We start from the raw sequence: 22,852 nt of genomic DNA, 5'->3' as shown, positions 1-22,852 counted from the left end.
GATCTCTTGGATTCAAATAATTACCCACAAACAGCCACTCTCATACAGAACAGCGCAGCTCCACACATACACAGTGTTTCAGTGTTAGGATGCCACGTGCTGCTAACAATGGCCTGCCTGGTGTGCTTTTTAGGTCCAAGGGTGCAGATTATGAACATTTCATTCATTATCAGCAAATAAAGCAGGACTAGCACAGAAAATAAGCAACATCAAGAAGTGAAAACAACGGCCTCTAGCCTAGGGCAGAGGTTAAGACTTATCAAGCTGAAGAGTTTTTCTACCTGTGGAACGCAGGTAGGGATGTTGTACTTCGATAAGCTTAAGTTAGATTTATGAAGTTATTCCTTACACGCAGATTTCGACACCAGCATCCTCGCCCCGACATTTATCCAGCATATTTTGGCAAACTATTGTCATTCACATTTCTCTTTGTTGGCCTTGTTCGTCAGGCAAACAATTGAACACAAATCATTGGTATAATGCAGAAAGAACGACTTGAATACGAAACACGGGGTGAGTTGCAGGAGTAATTTTTTTAGACTGGGCACGGGAATTATATTCAGAAACAAAATCCCCCTAAATACACGGCCTCTGTGGATTTGTATGGAGATATTTGTTTGTCATCTGAAATAATAACTAGTGAATTTTTTCTCTGTCGCAGCCTGAGCCCAGGTGCGATCACATTAATGTCCGATAATAGCCGTGCCCCTATAAATAACAGGACTTGGCGTAGGAAATGGGACTCTCGGGGCTCTTTTCAGGATTTCGCTATATAGTCTTCCTTTTTGAGGTTCATTCAAGTGCTCATCTCTAATGCAGTTTCCAGTATATCTGTGCAGCCTTTTTCACATGCTCTGCCCTTCTTTCTTTTATTAGCCCTTTCTCTATTATGAAGCATTCAAGCGCTCAATACAACTCATTTACAGTAATATGATATTTATTACACACTCATGTGAATTTTTTACATGACAGATTTCTCTCCCTTTCGTGGCAGTGGAAATGTGTGTCCAGCAATTTTTTTTTTAAAGGCTATAATCTAAAAGCTTCACATAACATCTGACTTGCATTTACAAGGCCCATGTGGACCACGGAGGAGCGTCCTATCTACAGCATGCCCAAAGGCAGACAGAGTTGGCCATAAAATAGCCATGTTATAGGTGTCTATTGATTGGTCAACAGATTGCCTGTATCTTGTTAATGGCAGACTGGTAATAAAGGTGCAAGAATGGAAAAAGTCAACATTTTGTCTTATGTTGCATGGTTTTACTTCAGGTGCATTGCGGCTTGTCTTGGTAACTGCTATCTAAGATTTGCTCCAGATTTAAAGAAACATAGCAGGTTGTCTCTGCGCTACTGCTTCTCAGTTAATTTAGTTTCCTTATTATCTTAAATCACGTTTATTGGCCTGTTGTCATGTAATTATCTTTCATTGAAGCTGTGGCCACTGTTCTTCCAACTTTGTTTTTGCTTAAAGTTACTTAGTTATTTTATTTCTTGTTTGTCTTAGTTTCCCTCTTTATGGGGAGCAGCTGAAAAACGAATAGGCGTTAAAGTGCATGCTGGATCTGTTTTTAGAGAAACTAGAAAGGAGGTTCAGCAGCTTTAACTCTAACTTCTCATCCTTCAATCACAATCACCTTTATTGCTGAGACTTATCTCCCCTTCATTTTCCTTTTGACTGTTGATTTCATCGTGGCTCCTAATCCCAGTTTGGTGATAAAGATGTGAAGTTGAATACGCTTTTCTTTCCTCACACCAGCATCCAGCTTTCACACTTCAGTTTCTCTCCCCGTTCTTAGTTCATTTCCTGCGGTAAACAACCATCTTTTTTAATGAGTTATCCTAAATGTTAGCTTGTTATCCAATAATTTGGATATTCCCTAAATTGATCTCTGAGATGTTTAAAGTTGCTGTCATTCAATAATAGATGACACAGATAGATAATAACCATGTCGGACTTCCCAACAAGCCTGTTTTTAAACTAGCACTCCTAAGATTATGAAAACAGCCGTTTGTGTTCAAGTGAAAATCTTAAGTGTCATGGATGGTTTCCTTGAGGAGCTGAAATCTCGACATGAAATCAGAACACTGAAACAGCACTCCTTAAGGTGCTTAATGACATCGTCTTAGAAACGGACCGTGGAAACCTCACCCTCATGCTTTTAAATTTGGTTCCTCTGTCGTTTTGCACAATCACTTTATTTCACATCTTCAAATTTGCATCGTTGTTTAGGTAAAATATTAGTGCGTGTCAATGTAAGCATTGTGTGCTGGACCTGTGAACTGTTTTATTCGTCCAACTTTTAACAGGTTGCTGTTGAAACTGGCTGAACACATTGCTTTATCTGTTTATTTTTTTTTGTCTTTTATGATTGCTAACATTAACCGCTTCCCTCTGGACGCTCATGGGCACACGCCTCTGTGCTAGATGCTCATGAAGATGTCCTTTTGACAGTTTCCTGTCAGTCACTGTTTCTGTTCCCTATTCTCTATTCTTTGCAAACTGTAACGTGTTTCAGTTTGTTCACATTCAGGCCCCACAGGTACAGAGTTAGCTTCTTTTTTTATTCATACTGTTTTGTCAAACTCCGCCAGTACAGTAATACACATAGGAATGAGTACAGTCTCTATCAGAGTTACTGGATTTTTTTCCCCTACAATTATTCAGTCTCTTCCATCAGACAGTGGAGATGGATTTTTCTGCTGCCGCTGTAATAAAACACACCGGAATATAAATATGGAACAATGAATAAAACATTTAAAAAAATAAACATGGATTGTGGATCCCCCTGTTGATAAAATCAGGTAACATCTAGGATTACAATAGCTGTTGTGAAATTGAAATTGCCTCAGTAACCAAGAGTAAGACTGCATTATTGATTCAGCAGGAGTTTGTAGAAGTGGAAAATATGTGAAGGAGCAATTTAAAACATTTGCTCACTCTCACTTACTCACACTCACAAACACTCATGCACACATCGGCTCCCATGTTAATTACAGAGGCTTGATGGGTACTTAACCTTGCCCCTTGCTGCTTATGCTAATGCAGAGAGGTCAGGGGTGTACTGAGTGGCTGGCTCGCTGTCAAATCAACCAGAAACGGCCGTTGAAGTGCAGATGAGAGGGTGAGGGAGACAAAAGGAGCAAGGACAAGCCAAATATGGTAAAGAGACAAGAGGAGAAGACATGTAACAGAGACGCATCTTCAATTTCCCTACTTTATTTCATCAGTTTGTTGGGGGGGAAAAGTTAATTTATTCCTCTAGTTTAATTTAAAGTTATGCTCCTCAGCCACACAAAGTTCTTCACAGCTCGAATCGCTATGACCTCATCCTTAAGCAACATGTTTGTTCAACGTGTTTGTTAAGGAACATATGGCAGAGGCTTTGTGTGTTATGAGCTCATCCTTTCCGCAGCTATGTAGCCAAAACCTTTCTGTATGTGACCGAGGACGCCGCACAGCAAGAAGTCATGAGAAGAAACGCATGAATGTGTGAATGTAGCTGCACATTTTGTTTAAATGTTAGGCCAATAAACTGAAATAAACCCCTTTATGATGTATAGCATTATTGTGTTGAGTGACAAAATTACGACAATGTCATAAATGAATATATTATAAAACAATAATTTCCACATTTCTTAAATTAAAAAAAGGTTGGACATTAATACACTTAGCAAATGTCTCTGAAATGTATGAAATACATGGTTGAATGACTAATTGTGAAAGGCATTACAATATTAAGTAATGTCATGGTAAGGTGATAGTTATCTTAGAATTTGGTAAATTATTTCAACGTTGCTGAGCTGAAGTGCACCATGACATGCAAACGCATTTTGACATGTTAGAATAAACTTGGAAAGTAAATTTATTTCGGTATTTAATTCTAGCAGAGGTGGGTAGAGTAGCCAAAAATTGTACTCAAGCAAGAGTAGCACTACTTCAACATATTTTTACTCAAGTAAAAATAAAAAGTAGTCAGCCAAGAAATTACGCAAGTAAGAGTAAAAAAGTATTCAGTAAGAAGGCGACTCAAGTATTGAGTAACTAATCATAACAGCTGATGATTTAATATTTAAAAACTGTGTAATCGAGCAGACAGAAATATAAGGTTATATGCATATTCTGGTATTTTTAAGACAAAATATCCACTAAACACAGAAGAAACACTTTTCTAAATATTCTTCTCAACATTAAACTCGAAAGCAATACTTACAGCAGTTAATGTATATACAGTATGTTAGAACAGTGGAAAGTACTTCCAGTGACAATATCTACTGTTTAGTATGTGCCTGTATATTAATTTGACCTCCAAATGTCTCAGTGATCTCAGCAGATAGAAAATAACATTAAAATAACAAAGCTTGTGTACAAATAAGAACTCTCACTTTTACATAAACCTTAGGTTTTTGTGTCTCTGGTGCATTTTTGGTTCAAACAAGTATGTCCTTTATTCATGAAGTTACTCACAGTAGGTAGTGTAGCCAGAAATTTTACTCAAGTAAGAGTAGTGATACTTGAGTAATAATATGACTCAAGTAAAAATAAAAAGTACAGTGCAGTAAAACTACTCCTAAAAGTAAGCTGAGTAAATGTAACTAGTTACTACCCACCTCTGCCAAAGTGAAAATCCTACTGTATTTCCTGATCATTTTGGAATCACTTCCTGCTACTATTAAATCATTCCAATGCTGACCTCCGTTTTCATGCTCAACACGGTCATGAGAACACTGAAGATGTTCTGTGCCTCCTAGAGAACGTCGCGTAATTACGCCACCGAATTTGTGTTGCTGTCACTGAAAGGGGCCCTTTGGTAGACTGCCCCAAACCTCCAAGGAACACAGTCTCTTTCACTTCAGATTTTGCCGTGTGAAAGTTGAAGTCTCTTATATAGGTCATGCTCTCTGGTCCATCTGATGCCTAGGGTAACTTAATGTCACATTCCTAGCGTGGGGCATCTCGGAGTCAACCCGATCAATTCAGTCGGACATACAGTCGAGTCTAATTTGACTTATTCACCGTGTCCACTCGGCTGTTAAAAACGAGCATGTACAGCACAGCGCTCCCGACCACATATACCGCAGAGGTCAGCCGTCTATGTGTAGACCTCTGAATGCTGCGCTCAACACCAGCCCTGACCGCTGGAACGCGTATGTACAGTATGTTCAAATACTGCTTGACCCTGCGGTGTCAGGACTGAGAGGAGAAGTGACAGAGTCGAGAGGGAAGGGGAGGGGGCAAGGGGGGCTGCAGAGATTTGGGGCGGGACGCCAAAAGGAGTGGAGGAGAGACGAGTGCCCGTGCTAACACACGTACCTCCCCATACACACATCGCCGTCGCCTGATCTTGGGGGACATCTGCTCTAGTCTGGGTCATTGGCAACGAGAGCTCTATTAGACTATTAGGCATCACCATAGCAACTGCATCCCACAACTCCCCCTTTCCATCTCATCCCACCCGGGAATTGCGCGCGACGTGATTGGCCTGCTCCCACTGGGGGCGCTCAGACGACAAACTCGGGCGCTTCCTGCGTCCTCGCCTTGTCAGCTACGGCTGTGGGTCTGCGGGCAGGGAGCGGGAGGCACATTAAAGGAACGTTTGGTGCATTTTGGCACGAGACGGTGTCAATTAGGCAGCTGCACCCCTGCTGCGCGTGTCTGAAAGTGCTCTCATGCCGGAGAGAGATTTTCATGGCGATGACTGCGACGGGGGGGTGGAGAGAGAGGAAGGCGCACTTATCAGATGCATCTCAGAGTGTTTGTTTTTATAGGTGGTTAAGGCTTAGTTATTCAACCAGATGAGTTTGTTATTGCTGTAACAGAAGAAGCAACGGGATTATTTTACTTGGATGTCTGTGCAGAGTGACCTATACTCTCCAACTTTCTCATAGTTGTATACCTTTGGTTTATTTGGATCATTTATGCTGCGCCCCTCCCTCCTTCTGTATATTTTTACAGTCTGTTGAAACCGTAAAGAGGCGGTTGCAATAACATTTTTCCTTTTGTTCCTTCCTCAGTGGCAGAGGGCCAGTAGATAAAACCACGACAGTTTGCGTGCACATTGTAAATGGACTTTTGGATCAGTTGTGTAAAATTAGCCATTGTATCCAACGCTGTTATCTTCAGATGTCAGGCTTCTTTGTAATTACCCATCAGCCCTCTTAGAAATGTGTAAGAACATTAAAACACACCACATGTAGTGTTAAACCTTTTACGCAGTGTCTCCGAGTACAGATATTCCGTGCTCGGCCCAAAAATAATGATTCTGTTTCTAAAATAAACAATGAACGCTTTTTGATTCATGGCTTCACCTTTTTTTTTTTTCCTTCATCTTCTACCATTTTTCATCTATCCCTCCGGTTCTCATTCATGTGACAGTGTAAACAGACTTTGAATTGAGTTGTCTGCCTTCACATTGCGTTCCCTTACACAGTCCTCCTCCTCCATCACTAGCTCTTTGTTTTGTTGAAGAATACAAACAGTGTGAATTAAAACACTACTGACAGTTTGCATCCAGCCTCACTGCTGCTCCTTGGTCCTCCTCCTACGATTTCTCCCTACTCATGTGCCTCCCCTTTTCCATCCTTCCCTCCCTCTCCCACTCCAGCTGTCAGGAGGCTTCATTATTAAAGATTTATGGCGGAGTCTGGGCAGCTCTTCCAAAAGCTTTTGTCAGACACAGACCGCGTGACTCAAATCTCACTGCCACTAACTGGAGGTGACACGGAGACTTGAGCGGATCATATGCACGCGCGCACACACACGTGTATTTTCCTCCCTGTGCTACACTGTGTAACTATCTGATATCTTTTTCTGTTCATCTCATTTAAATAGCACCATACAGGATATTTTACGTGTCTTGTAGATACAAATAATAATTTGATAACTTCCCAGAGGATTTGAATAACCGGTAGTTGCCATTTTACAGTATATGTACAAAGAATGATGTACCTATTCGACAAAGGTGCATTATGACTGGATTTCCGATCGCTTTTCCCCAGAACCTAGCGTCCCAAAGCCATTTTTAACTACCAAGGTTGTTTTTGTGTACATTTCCACTCTGTGGTCCTAAACTGGGCTTTTTTAATTAAATGCAGATATTTAATTTTTATCTACATTGAGATTAATTTGTCGCTATTAGTTGAATTAAGTGTACCATCGTCTGATTTTTAAGGTAGATCCAACACCATTCCTCATTCAAAAATAAATGTATAACTTAAGTTTAGACGATTCAAAATTTGCAATTCATATGTGAAATAAACATTTGCACACGGTTTGGAGGTGGATTTAATTCAGTGCTGGATGCAAGAAAGTCTGTTGGATCACTGAAGGTTTTGATTCTTGTGTGTGGGTTAGCATGTATTTACATTTGAGCTCCATGAACCCACAGTTTTATTTAATGACTTAGGAGTGCCTATTAACCATTGAAAACTGCTGTTTGAACACGTTAACTTCTGACATTTCGTCTGCCGTTACCAAGCTAAATGTGTATACCCCTCCTCTCAAAGGGTTCTTTTTACTGTTATTGTAACTCAGATTTTACTCCCGTTATATAGCCTGGTGAAAACAAGCTATATACTGATGTTACTCTTCTCTAAGGCTTTACTTGTATGTGTTTGTGCAGGAAAGCCCAGGAGCAGCAGAAAAAGGTGGTTGTTGCTGGTTGCGTTCCCCAGGCTCAGCCGCGGATGGACTACCTCAAAGGTCTCAGCATTATTGGGGTATGTGCCGTCTATTAACTATGTTTGATTACTTTAACTTTTCCTGTTTTTTTTTTTGTTTTTTTTTATCCAACTGGAAAATTGCAACTTGGATTGGGAAATGAAGTTACAAACAACTTAACCATGTTGTAGTTGCAAGTCAGAAATAATTGGCTTTAACATTTTCTGTTTCCTGGTTACCAGGCTAACTACTGTTAGCATTAGGAAATATGTCGACGACACATTTCTCTACGCAGTCAAACACTGCTGCAGTCTCTGTGTGTGTTTGATTTTCGAAACAAACTGACAGAAGTGCTCATAAATGTTGATCAGTAAAACAGTCATTATATTTAATGGGCAGAAAAATATTGTATTTTAAGGTTGTAAATATGTTGCTGATAAGAGATTTGCGACCACATTTCTGATGTACACTTAACTGATAAATGATACCATTTATCAGCGGTTCAGTTATGTCTTTAAGAACTATTATTAAACTGTTTATGTATGCCATGCAGGGAGTTTTTTGCTTTCGGTAAAATAGTCCCTGTGGTAAAAAAGAATGCTTAAAAGCGAATTATAGATCATACAAAAATATTTGCCGTCTTTATTCTACTAGTCAGTTCTCACCAACCCATTGCAACCAAGCTTGGTCTTCAATGGGGTCGTGGTATGTTGTCACACACTCTCCTGTTCTGTGTTCCTTAAAAACCTGATGAGTAAGTCGCTAGTTAAAAAAGAAAAGAGAAAAATATTGAATGAACTGTTAAACACACACAAAAATATGTCAATAAAGAGAAAATTTTTCTTTATAGCATTCCTGCCATGAGCATTGACTGTAAAACCAGGTTTCACTAAACCTAAAACGATTCTGATTAGACCCGATTACAAGCTGTGAACACCATCCAATGTTTGTATTTCCTGAGAATGCTGACCTAATATCCAAAAGACTGCTAGCATTTCCATATCTATCATATTTTATAAACAACACAGATGGAAAGGTCCAGAAAAATAAATAAAACAGAGCAATGTCGCAGTAATACTTTCAGCCTTATTGGCATCTACTAGGTTCAGGTCAGTTCACTGATGGCTCCTTCGGATGTAAAATAAACCAAAAACGACCAAAAGTTGCTAAAATCTTGGCGTCTGTTGTAGCAGCCTGAATGAACAGCTGACATACTACTTTAAATAAATCCTTACTGCATTTGTGCTTTATCTGGCTTCATTTCTGAATACTTCAAAGACCCTGAAAAAAGCTGTAGGTTTTCCTGTGTAAACATTTCCACGCTGAAGAGTGCCATCATTAGCATGATCTTGTAGTTATGCGCCATTCGTTGACCTTTGAATTTGCAGCGAGCTGGTCACTAGCCAGGGCCAGTGGAGGTGAAAAACAGCTGAATTCACCAGCATCTCCGTGTCACTGGCAACAAACCTCATATTTTCAGAACTTTAATTGGCTTTCCAGTTAATTTTCTGACTTTAAATCCAGTAATAATGGTTTCCAGGAAGCAATAGAGCGCAGCGTAGCATGTTCTGTGTTTCTGCGTGCACCTCATCATTTTCCCTAATTTGATTAGCAAGACTGAAAATAACAGATTTATTGATGAAAGTTTAATTGTTACATCAAGACCTGGTAAAGAGGGATGTATTAACATCATATGAGATCATATTTAAATATCGGCTTCGATAGTTGTTATGCATTTAAGTAAACATGCTATTTGGCACACTCGTTATAGTCATTGCAATTCATTCCTATAATGTGTTTACCTTTACATGAACAGGCTTGCATCTACCAAAGCTACAGACAACCGGGGAGTCCTCTCCACTTATTACCATGAGTTAGTTGAGTTTAGGCAAACATTCACGCCCCATTTCTCCTACTGAGTTGGTTGGGCTCTCTCAGGATTATGTTTTAATACTTGTTATTCCTTTCCTTTGCAGAGATAAAATCCCTGCTTTGGAACATGATGGGACACTTATTTGCTCATTTGCTTATGAAAATGTATGAACAGTGACTGAAACTTGCTGCTTGAACATCTCATTTGGTAAAGCATTGTATTTATGCACTTCCAGTTGTTTAAAACCCACAAGTCCAATGCAGCCTGTGTTATTGTTCTCATCAGAAACATGGCTGTACATGTCTATACATTTAAAGATGCTTGCCTGCATGACCAGGCTGTAAACAGAGGTATATGAGAAAAGACACATCTGGCTTATGTTTTTGTGGCAGCTACAATAAACTACATAATGACAGTGGCAGTTGGTGGGTTATTCAAATTACATGCAAATAAGTTCAGAATTTGTCTATTGTGATTTCACTAACGGCTAGATAAGGGATCTGGTTGGAAAAAGGGGTACTTCCTTTTCAACTCATTCTGTTTAATTGACCTTTGTGTGTCATCTTTTTTTTTGTGTGTAGATCTATTTTCATGTCCGAGTGAATGACAGTGCACTTTGTGTAAGGTACACAGGCAGTCACGCAAGCCTGCGGTGTTTCACCCATCAGATAGACTTGTCACATCCTGAAACCAACAAACAGCACACACACACACACACACACACACACACACACACACACACACACACACACACACACTAGCCGAATAATAGAGAACTGCAAGGGGTTAGGGAATTTGATCACATCAATACCTTAAAACCCTCATTCTCCATGTCGTTGTTGCTTCATAAAAGCTTTTGAAGCCGTTTTATACAGTTTAAGCAAAAACATACAACTTGTATCAATAAAGGTTGTGGTTTCTAAAGTTTTATGAGGTTATTCTTGAATGTTTGTAGGTTCAGTTAATTTACGCAAGGCCCAAAGACGAAAAGAAGTGTTGAAATGCGTGTATGCAAAGACATACTGAGGAATAGAAAATACGCACAAAGCTATTAGGGTTGTTGCTAAAACAATGAAACCCATCTTTGATTCTAAATATAAAATTAACTTTTATTATTTCTTTAAACTTCCTGAGCATGGGCTGGCATGAGATCCTGACTGTAAGGTAATCTTGAGGAGAAATATCACAGTTTCACTGTATGATGGTAGTTAGACATATTCAAAGCAGACAAACTGTAATTATTTATGCTGCTGGTAAGATACCATATTTATTATTTAGTTACAGTATTATCTGTTATTTACTATTTTGATTTTAATGCACTTTTGTGGCTTCCCATTAAATACTTAAATTTATAGTAACAAGAAGACTTAAATAATTCCTACCTTCCAAGTATTATTATTTGACAAATGATTAGAAAACAGGTAATGATGATTAGGTTAGCCCTCCATTTTGTTTCAGTCATTTTTACTATTGTACAGCATTTATAAATGCTATAAATGTTTATAACTTAACATAAAGTTATGTGACTGGTCAATAATCCTCTTTAATAATAAGGGCCGGCGAGATCGAAATCGTTTTTCAGAATAATGTGATTTTCCTTTCCAATATATTTATTTCAAGCCACAGTCTGGCAGGTTGTTTTCGACATTCCTCCATTTTGGAGTTAAGGAGTGGCCTATGAATATAAAGTAGGATTTGAAAACAGAGTTGAAAGGGGAGATCTGAATTAGTTTGCAAAGTGTAAGCATTACCAAACCTTTACTGTACAAAGGGACACCCGCTGCCGCTCTGAATGGATCCAGATTGCTTGGCCATTACAAGGAAATAGGTTTTATTTCAGTGTGTAACATGCATGCAACGGCTGCCTGCGAAGCACGGCGTGGGTCCATGTGAATGCATTTGGAAAAATACTCTGGGTAATGGATCCGAGAGCAGTCGGAGGAAGAGGAGGAGAGAGGCTCAGAGGAAGGCTTGGCAGACTGAAAGGAGAAATGATGTCAAAGAAAATCATACAGTTTATTTTTTCACCTCCTAAGGTGTTTGTTCATGTCTTTTTTTTATCTGCTGTTTACAATTCACTTTTTGCCCCCTATTCACAATAACTTAGTAGAATAGCGATTAATAAAATCAACGCTGTTCAGTGTGAGCAGTTTTCCTTTTCCTTTTTTGTATTTAGTTCAGCTTTCTTACAATCTAATAGCAGTTAAGCTGTGGCCAAGTGGGTCTGCCTATTATCTTAGCGTGAATTAGAGGAGTTTCAGCTGCCAGAACTGCAGGAGGCTTCTGTCTATTTAGGAGAAGAAGAGGAGAACGGCTCTTTTTCTTTTATTGTGACATGATTCTGTTTTAGATCTTCTCTGGAAATCTTATTTGAAAGGTCTTTCCAATTACCTTGGTGATATTTTGCGCTCCGCTATTTTTTTTTCCTTCTTTTACCTCTCTTTCTTCGACTGTTGTTTCACATCATTAAAACTGCTGCATTTTCAATACGCCGTTCAATACAAACCAAACATGAAGTTATGCCTGAGTACATACACACCGATTGGCATTTAGGAAATCTATATTGCTTAATCCTAACGAGAAAGTTTGTCGTGATTGTATCATTCTGCACTTGTTTGCCTTTCTGCTTATCGCACGCTGCCTTTGTTTAGATTTACATACGCGCCTTAAATAAACCTGGATAAGTGTGTGTGTGTTTGTGTGTTGTCAATATCCTGTGTTTGACTGTGTGGGCTTGTTTTGTCTCCATCAATAAGCGTCTTCCCTGGTGTCTCTGTCTGTGCTGCAGGTCCAGCAGATTGATCGAGTGGTGGAAGTAGTGGACGAGGCTGTTAAAGGTATTTCAAAGCAAAAGGATGCGCATGCTAAGCGTATTCATGGGCTTGTGTGAGCTGTCTGTTTACAGTCTGCTAGACATTACAAAGTCAAAATTACACCATCTATAAATAAAGTGGCTTAGAAATATATTGAGTATTTTTATACATTGTGTTTTATTTGGGAACTTATGCAATAGTTCAAAAGAATTTTTTGCAAAGGGAAATGAAGATATTTGCAAGTTAAAATCTTTAAAGTGTGGTGCGCACGTGCTCAGCCCTATGTACTCTGACTCCCCTAAATAAAATCCAATGACCTTTAAAGATCTCCTGATTGGTAAATGAAGTTCAGCTTTGTAATAATAATGATGATGATAATAGATTTTATTTGTAATGCACTTTACATTTCAAGAAATTTCAAAAGTGCTACATTTAATAGAAAACAGATAATAAAAGAAGAGGGACATTAAAATGTAATTAAAACACACAATTGTGTTTTTAAGGTAATTACACGGAAGAAAACTGAAAGCAAAACAAAGCAATTAAAGGAGACCATTAAAAAACATTGTGTAAAAAGGAAGGCTTTGAGGCCTATTATAAAATGTGACAGGGCCTGTAGAACCCTCAGATGTGGAGGCAAATGGTTCCACAGCCGTGGGGCGACGCAGGAAAAGGCCCGATCTTCCCCGGGTGGAATCGAGGCGTGGGAATGTCAGTGCTAGAAGAACGGAGAGTGCGTGGGGGACAGTAAAGGTTAAAGAAAGCCACGTAGGCGAGATGAACAAACATGTAGAAGAAGGTGGTACCAACTATTAACATGCTCTCCCTACAGTGAGACCTGACTATGGGCGCAACATGCCGGGGATAATTTTCTTGAGTGCGGACAGGGAAACTGGGGGGAGGACTTGTTAGTTGCTGCAAAAGATTTGAGACTAAGGCAGAGAGAGGTTCACCATCGACCAGGACAGCACTAAAGATATGGTCAGTGCTACGGTGGAATGGCTTTGACCAAATCATATTTGGACCATTCAAAGTCCAGAGCTGTAAACACTTGAAAAACTCAGGCAAGACTTGAAAATGACTCATCGGACATTTTGAATCAGCCTGAGTTTGAGTTTTTTTTTACTGTAAAATATGTTTGAAATCCATGCATCCCTCTTCCTCTACCTAACGGTTATGCACTACTTTTTGTGTGTCTATCACACAAAATCCTTAACAATACGTGGAAGTTTTGTTTTTTTATGTAACCAAATGTGAAAAGGTTCCAGATACATTATTGCTTTTAAAGGCCATTATATCTATTTTCACTACAGACTGTGCAGTAAGGCTAGAAAAAACGGTCTCATGGATTAAGAAGACTCCCCTAATTATAACTCTGCATTATTCTAACATCACTCAGACTCGTTAAATCCCGTGGTTCAGTCATTGCTGTATTTTCTAAAATAGAATTAGGGTTTTATTAGAAGTGCTTACGTCATATGGACTAAATTAACAGTATTATTTATGATTGATAGATTTTAGTTTTATTAGTCAAATACACATCAGCATTTTCACATTTTGAAGATTAACGATGGCAAGATGTGTTTGTAATTAATATTGGTTTAGCTGACCACGGCGCTTGTTAAAAGGATCTTTCTTGCGTGTTAAGCTTATTGACAGGCTCACATGTCACTGATTAGGTCATCCATTTAAACTGTTAGTGAACCACTGCACTTAACGGTTTAATGAAGGTCAGAGAGAGTTTCCAGTGAGAGAGTCCAGTCAAGCTGTCATACACCCCCAGCTGTTTCTCTAATAAAGAACAGATTGAGTTTGAACTGCTTGTGTAAGTCTATCATTTTGCACTGCAGGCTTCATTTTAATGAAGGACAGCTGAACTAAGGCTTGATTTTTAAAATCCGCCATCACCTCTAAATTGCCTGCTTATAGTTATTACGTATGTGTGAATTCATATATGATTCCTTTCCCTCCTTCCTTCCTTATGTCTTTTGAGTTTTACCCCTTTCCACCCATTTCCCATTTGCACCCTCTTTTTTTTTTAGCCTTTTTTGATCCCTCTGTTTTTTTGGTTTTTCTTTTCTCCTCCCTCCATCACCTCCTCCACAGAAACCAATTTCCCCAGTATCATTACAGTCCTTTATGACCTCGTATAAACTGAGAGCTGTTTTCTTGTCTCAGAGGCCTGGGCATAAACCCTTTAAGATGGGGGATTTGCCTTTCGTAATGGCTACTAAAATACTAACGTCAATGAACTGGTAATAGTTGTGTGTCTTTTTTGAGCCAGAATTCCTCACCGGTCTGTTTTCCACATGACACGACTCACACAGTATGCTTTTATGAACTTGTTTTTTTTAGGCAGTGAAACTGTCCTTTCTCTTCATGAAAAAAAAAGTTAGCCGTGTATAATTACATTATGCACCGTAAAAGTGCTTTCTAATATGCATTACCTCAGTTGGGTTTAATTAGTATGCATTGACATAATTTATACAGTTGCACAAATTACAGCTGCCGCTGCACGCTCTTGTGTTGCTAACCATTTTACACATTAGTGGTTTTTTTTGGGTGTTAGAGGGCTTCCCTTGTTCCAAATTTGCTTACACAGATCCATTTTTTTTTAACTGCGCCAGATGCTATTTTACTTTTAACTGAGGACACAGCTGTGACTACATTTAGTATTTTCTAGCCCAGTGGCACATACATCAAAATGAAACATTGAAAAGTGTGCGATTTACTTATCTAAGAGGAAAATAAATTGTTGGATTTTCTTTTTTTTTCCCCAGTTCCAAAAACCATGGAAATTTAATTTAGGAAAAAGAAAACACTTTTTATAAGCGAATGTTTTAAGAGGCCTAGGCAAAAGATTGACAAGATTATGTTAATTTTGGTCTTTTATTAAAATGAAATATTTGTGTTTTAACAAAAAATTACCTTGAATAGGACTCCTAACAATAATAATATTCTTAATTTGTCTTGGAGATTAGTATTGAATGATGCATCAACTCTCCCCTTATTGTTTTTGTACTCAGAAACAGTGAAGCTTTATTATAAAATAGTCTGAATACAAAGAGTTGGAAAAGCTTAGGCAGCTTAATGTGTGTGCAGCTAAAATGCTGCCCACATAACCTTTTGATGTTGGCTCACCATTGTAAACACACTGTTTGCCAGTGTCACTGCTGGAAAAATAAAGCATATATGAAAAAGGATGAGCAAATGAAGATTTCTTTTATAAGAAGACGAAAAGTAAACACATTAAGATTTGTTGGAAGTCATCAGAAGAAATATAGGGGACTTTTTTAACGCTCCGTGAGCCCCTCATAAAACACGATGAAGCTGTGAGGACTTTGTTCATGTCAAACTTCAAAGCTCCAGGCTTTGCTGATGTTTAAGCTCTTTTGAAACTCTTGGCACTAAGGAACACGAAGCATAACCTGGCGCTACGTTCCTTTTTACCACTAAGGTTTTCAATGAAAAAAAACTCTTTTCTTCCAGTCACTTCTGGTCAAGGTTGAGATGGAAGAATGAAAAATCATAGGAAAGAATATCAGATTAAAGCTCAAGTAAAACGGAGGCACATTTCAAAATAACATAAGAATTTAAGAAAATGGAGAGAAAGATGAACGGGTGATTGGAACTAAATCCAACATAAATATCTTCCAGACATGAAACAACAAGGTTGCTGTTAACATTATGAATAGAAAGGACAAGGTTGATATTTATTCCAAGCATTACAAATGATGCAGTACTTTGGGAACACCACAGCAGTATAAATAATACTAATATGAGATGGTATTTATAATTACTTGTGATGAAGGTGTTTTTTTTTTTGCAGTAAACGGCAACATTAAAATTGACAGGCAGAACTGCCTGAGATTCAGTGAATTTGACTATTAAGTTACAAAGTCATAAATGTTGGTTATATTATCCAGTGACAAACATCAAGTGATCTATTTAACATGCAGGCCAGTCATTATTTAGCCCATAAAAAAGAAACCTAAATCACATTTAGCAGATTTTTTTTCCTGTTAAAGAGACATCTCTGTACAAATGCTTATGTCGAGAAAAATACGTGAACGTTTTCTTTCGTCGCTCCTCATCTAGTCGTGTTCCCCATCCCCCCTCCAATCCTACTCGCCGGGTTTCAATCGAACGAGGGAGCACAACAGGCCCAGCCACTTAGAAGACATCACACGCGGGTCGACAGGTCATCCTTTCAGAAACCTGCCTCCCACCATCCATCCATCCAACCTGCTCTCTTGTACATCTTTAATTTATTTCTGTCATTTTCCATCCATTCACCACTAACCCCTCCCCGCTCCTTTTTTCTCCCCACAATGTTATAATGGGCTCTTATGAGCGCACAGAAAGATTTATGTTGGCTCGCATTTATGAACAGGAGAAAGGAGCAGAGACGGATTGTGGGGGGTGGGGGGGTAGGGGGTCCATGAGAGAAATGAGGAGGAGCACAATCAATAACAAGAAAATGTGGCACAGAGTGACGCGCCTCTCTCCGTGTGGTGATGTCACAGCAGTTGGCCTCAATAAACTCGTAATTGAGATGACAAATAGGGAAGCTTGCTTTGCTTTTGTTCAGCAACTCATGATGGCTATTTTATTATTTTTTTGCCCCTCATTTATGGACGTCCAGGCTCTGAAATTGAATTTGGCTTTGGAAACATTCCTGGAGTGATTCCCTGCTGGTATTCAGATTATGTCTTGAGTCTCTGTCTGTGGTCACATTCATTAATTCCAGTCATTTTTAGAGGGTGGAGAATATGCGGGAAATGACAATTTCCAAGTTTATTAGAATAGGCTGTTTCATAATTACAGAAACATCTGGAACATCTGCCACCAAACAGGTAGTCGCTTTCTCATGACATTTCTGCTTATCTAAATTTGCATTTAGTTTATTTACTGACCATCCGGAAGCAAATTATGGACTGGAAAATGCTGGGTTTAAACTAGGGCTGGACGATATAGAAAAAAAGATTATCGATAAAAAAAAATGCATATTGATCGATATCGATAATTATTGAAAATATTTAAAACCATATTTTATGTGCAGCTCTGCCTGGACATTTTATGATATTGCTAAACGATTTAATTGTAATAAAGAACACAAACACAGAATTCCAATTAAATCTTTATTTAACCAACTTTATTAACCATAACAGAATTTTTTTTAAAAGAAAAATAACTTAAGAGACCTGAGTTATGTTATTCAATACTGACAAAGAATAAACTAAAGTGACTAGAAAAGTGACCAAAATAAATATACCAAATAAATTAATAAAATAGCCTATTTAGGTGGGAATAGTACACTAGTTACTTCTCAGGTTTCATAATTGACAGGCTGACGCAGGTCTGAGGTTGATGCGTGGGAAGACGCAGACTGCAGCTCATTTTGCACTGATTCTCTGCACTAGTTGCACAATTTAGGGAGCGCTGTTAGAGGACGCTTTGTCATTTTATCATAAAGAAGGGAGCCCAGTTTAGTTGCTATACTTGCTTTGTTTTGGAAGAACTTCCAGAAGATTCCTAAGAAGACGACGCTGTGTCGCGCGGGGCTTCACAGCTCGCGCTGCTGAAGGTGTGAGCGGCTTACGTGATGAAACAAGGTGGTTACGTTACCAGACTTTGTTTTTACCGGTTCCTTGCAAGTTTTATAAATCACTGGTTTATTTCTGTCAGACTGGCGAACTAGTAAAACCCCGTTTTGGGACTGTTTCCTCCGCCGCTCCTTGCTGCGACATATTCACGTGCTCTGTGTTGTGGTTTGAGAGGGCCGCGCTTGGTGACGGCATGCCTGGGTCCGCGATTGCGATTGGTTGAGAGGAAGTAGTGACTGTAGCATCAACTAATATGATAGGCTGAAAGGAAGAAAGGAAAACTGTTTCTATATCGAAGTTTTATCGACCCAATTTTTTCCTATCGTGCCACACGTTTATCGATCGATATATATTGTTATTGAATTATCGTCCAGCCCTAGTTTAAACTACCAACTTGCTTCAAATTACTTGAACCTGAATTATTGCGTTACCTATTGAACTTGTGTAAATCTGGGATGAGGATCTATAATTTAAACCTGTTGAACAATTAGGATCAATCAACTCTTTTATGCCATTAGAAACAAACAAAAGATGGCAAACTGGTTATTTGCTTGTTTAGCACTATTGGATTGATTTAGCCTACAGTTTTCTTGATGATTCAATTATTTGATCCTAGGGCTGGGGATTTTAAAAATGTCAAGATTTAAAAAAAAAAAGAAATCTAAGAGGAGACTATATCGTTTATTTAGATGGTCTACGTTGGGTTACAATTATACTTTTATGTATTCCAGTAGGACTACAGCTACAGCTGTTTAAGAAATGTGCCTGTGAAACATTTGGAGTAAAGCTTTGATTCAGAGATGCCTTTTTATAATTACTTTATGAAATGAAATGCATATAAAGATCAATATCGTGCATCAGCATTCTGTCTAAAAGTGTTGGAATATTATTTTTGGTCCATATCGCCCAAGCCTATTTGATTCTTATAACCTTTGGTCAAATCATCAGTACAATAAAACTTAAAATCCTTATTATTATTCAAGTATAATGTGCTGAAAGTAGTTTTTAAATTACACGAAATTCATTGCCACACTTCCCGTTTTCCCCCCATTGAATGCCACATAAACTCAGTAAGACCCTTGCAGCTTTTTATCAGGTGGGGTTTACTGATTCGTTAAGCTTTTAACTGGTTAGTAACTTTAAACAAATAACTAGTCGGCAGACACCAGTTACAGCTTTGCAGGAGCGTACTGCAGCTCTGTGTCCTTGTTTCATCCTCAGACGTTGACTCTGAAATCTTGAAGAAAGGACGGCCAAACGTGCGCAAAGTCTCAGCTGTTTTCCACTGGGGAACGTTTCTCATTTCCTTGCTTGTTCTGGGATATTAAGAGCAGTCACGCCTCACTGATTGGCTCTTTGTCCTCCTCTGGGGCAGATTGTCATTTTTATCTACCAATTGATAACTGTGCTTCCCAGCCTGATCCCTCCCTCCCTGGAGACGCATGTAGAGCGGATGAAAACAGGAAGACAATCCCATCCCTCAGTGCCTTCACTTTGCACACCTACAGCTGGTACCCTGTTGGATGTGCAGAGGAAGGAGGCCTCCTCATTTTGTTTGCACTCACCAGAGTACGGACAGTACGACCGATTACACTTAATGGTGGACTTTCAATTACGCTTTTAACACGGTAATATCCACCAAAATTAGACTTTGTATTGTAGGAGCAGTTTTTACTTAATATAACATCTGAATGAGGAAGAAACCTTTAATTAGACCTATTCATTTATTCATGTGTACCCTTCATTGTCTGCACTTGTAATAGCTAGAAAATCATTATAGGATTTAATTTATGCAAATTGGTGCCCTACTTACCACAATGTATATTGTCTCATGTCCCAAATGCATGTCCTTTCAAGTCAAGTCAAATACTTTGCCAATGAAAAAACATTTCTTGGAGTTTAGTTTGGTGCTCAAAGCAATACACTAAAATATATAGAGCCACTTGTAAACCTTGTAGGTTTAGACTGGCCTTTAGCTTGAATTAAATTTAGGTGAATAGAGGATTATGTGCTTGATCGTTGTTGGAATGCCCAAAATCAGTGGTTTCTGCTACTTTAATCACTGTTTAACCTGTGCTGCTATATAAAATAACACTGCCTAATGATACTGTAGTAATGCTACATCTCATCTTTAGAAGCATAACAATTCTTGAAAGGACATTGATTAGCTTTTTTCGCTGTCTAGTACAACAAGAAATCATGGTGTTATTTAAAGCCCTTATTGCCCATTCCTTTGTTGGATGGCCCTAAAAAGTCCATCCATCCATTTCCTAACACATCTATCCCTTGTAGAGTCGCGAGGGATGCTGGTGCCCATCTTCAGCTGTCAAAGGGCGAAAGACAGGGTACACCCTGGACAGGTCGCCAGTCACAGAGACACACAGGACAAACGAACATTCACGCACACACACACACACACACCTAAGGAGAATTTAGAGAGTCCAATTAACCTAACAGTTATGTTTTTGGACTTTGGGAGGAAGCCAGAGTACCCAGAGAGAAACCACGCATGCACAGGGAGAACATGCAAACTCCATGCAGAAAGACCCAGAGCAGGACTTGAACCCAGGACCTTCTTAATGCATGGCAACAGCGCTACCCACTGCGCCACTATGCAGCCTCCGCCCTAAAAAGTGACTTCATGCTAATGCTACACATGATGCATGGAAGTAGATTTAAGTTGTTGTCATACAGTCAGACTGCAGCGTTAAGAAACTCACTTCTTCATTTGGCTCAGGCACAAGGGAAAAAAACTCAGATAGTTATAACTATTGCAGCTTAACATGAGAAAAGGTAATTTGAAGTAAACTGCTATTGATTCAAGAGGATCTGTAGCTATTTTTGGAGGTTTTGTTTCCTACAGAGGAAACATACAAAAGAAAAAACACTGTTAGATAGGGCTTTTTCTTATAAAGCTCTGTAGTAGTTGTCCTCCTTTCTTGGGTTAGAGCTGTTTTTCCCCCTAAATCCATGATTCCAACGATTTCCTAATCCTAACAGTTTATTTTTGTGTTCCAGAACAAATCTGTTCTCTACCTATTCTTAGTTTCCTAGAGTTCAGTCAAGCTTCATTCATTGATGATCTTGATAGTAGTGTTCACTTATCCTATGTCTGTGTCTGCAATAACCGGCCACACATCCATTCAACATGTTCACCTTAAAAAGGTTTTCTTTTTACCTTTATAGCACTTCGTGCTTTGCCTATCAGGAGAAAATTCGCCTACTGTGACTAATAAATGTTACCCCATCATACATATTTAGTTGTTTTTATGTTGTAGTAAGCGTGTTTCAAAAATATGTTCCTTGTTTCAGAAAACTTAGTGGAAAAACAGTAATGGAAAGACTGATCTATGTGATTTGTTTGAAATATTGAAAATTTTAAGATTTTATGGCTTTGTGCTCTAAAACATCTGTATTAGTTTTATACTAGTTGTAACAGAAAACACCCTGTGAACATGTTCCACTTATTTTCCGTGTTCTCATGGAACATTTTTACCAAAAAAACCTTGGGGATCATCTAGAGATGTTTTGGGAAATGTGAGATGGTCCTCTGCGTTCTTTTTGCCAATCTGTGGCTTTGGGCTTGGGAGTCTTCCATCGATGCCATTTTTCACCAGTTTCTTTCTCATGGAGTCAGAATAAACTTAATTTAAATGAAGCACGGGCTTGAGGTGTTGTTCTTGGTTCCTGCATCGATGTTTTGCTTTTGGAGTAATTTTGGTTGGCGACCACAACTATCCCAACTTTTTCCAAACTGATGGAGGTCAAAGACCATTTTCTAGTCTTGAATTTCTTTTGATTGGTGCAGATGTTTTATTTCTTTTCTTTTTAGATCTTTCAGCCTAATTCATGCTGTCAGATTTCTTGATTCTATAACTCTGCCAATAATCAGGCTTGAGGGAAGCCGGTTAAATTGAAGCAAACAAATTACTATTAAACTACAGTTAATTTGTGATTTAACAAGAGAGCCAGTTGTGTTTTCACATATGGCTAGGTTGGTTTGGAATGTTTTTTTCCCCTTACAAAAACTGCATTTTTTTATTTACTCAGGTTATTTTTGTCTCATATCAAACTTGTTGGATCTGACCCATTTAAGCGTCAAAAATGAACAGATGACCTCTGTTATTGTATGTCTGTTTTTCTAAACCAGTCCATGAAAGGCTTTTTTAAAGTGTCCTCCTTTTTTTTTTTACTTACATTTTGTTTATGGTTAGGATTCTTAATTGGTTGAACTGTTCTTACAATATGTCCTGTACTCACAAACATTATAAATTGGCAATTGGAGACAGAAATGTTAACCTTTGTTTAGATCATTTCTGCACAGAGGAAAGGGTTCCTGCGTTGCAGGATAAATGGATGTTATACTCAGGATTGTTTATGCTGCATGTTTGTCCCTGGAGAGACATTAGAGACAGCGTGAGCCTCCATTTCATATAGTGAATGTGTTTTATGTATTATTTGACCACATGTATTTTGCATATATGTCCTTCTGGTAATTTTATTGTAAAGAAATTTTCTCAAATTAATAGTTAAATACTTGTTACCGAATGTTATTTAGTTGCCTATGTCCTTCCACTAGTATATTTGCATTATAAAGTTTGATTTGTAACCAAGTATCACAAAGATTGTGTTTCAGATTAAAAAAATCTATTTGTAAAGTTGTATTTTAAATGCTTCCAGGTCACTCTGTCCGCCTGCTGGGGCAGAAGAAAGATGGCGGAAGGCGACTAGGAGGTGCGAGACTGGACCTGCCGAAGATCAGGAAGAACCCCCTGATTGAAATCATCTCCATTAACACTGGGTAGGACTCACTGCTGCAAACAGGGAGCACAGCTCATAAAATATTCAGCTTTAACTGAATTCTGCTCCACTGCCTCCCTGCTGTTACCGTTCAGTGTGT

The 22,852-nt window shown here is 38.7% G+C and overlaps 1 protein-coding gene across 1 annotated transcript in view; it reads left to right on the top strand.

Annotated features, from left to right (window-relative positions):
- cdkal1 (CDK5 regulatory subunit associated protein 1-like 1) overlaps nucleotides 1-22,852 on the top strand; it is a 277,368-nt gene that overhangs the window by 64,127 nt on the left and 190,389 nt on the right. The window contains exons 5-7 of the mRNA XM_036130742.1: nucleotides 7,623-7,719; nucleotides 12,322-12,370; nucleotides 22,633-22,753. Coding sequence (XP_035986635.1) covers nucleotides 7,623-7,719; nucleotides 12,322-12,370; nucleotides 22,633-22,753 — 267 coding nt within the window. The remainder of the gene's footprint in view (nucleotides 1-7,622; nucleotides 7,720-12,321; nucleotides 12,371-22,632; nucleotides 22,754-22,852) is intronic.

Source organism: Fundulus heteroclitus, chromosome 3 (genome assembly GCF_011125445.2).
Source record: "Fundulus heteroclitus isolate FHET01 chromosome 3, MU-UCD_Fhet_4.1, whole genome shotgun sequence".
Lineage (NCBI taxonomy): Eukaryota > Metazoa > Chordata > Actinopteri > Cyprinodontiformes > Fundulidae > Fundulus > Fundulus heteroclitus.
Note: the sequence above shows the minus strand (reverse complement) of the source record. Positions and strands in the feature narration are given on the sequence as shown.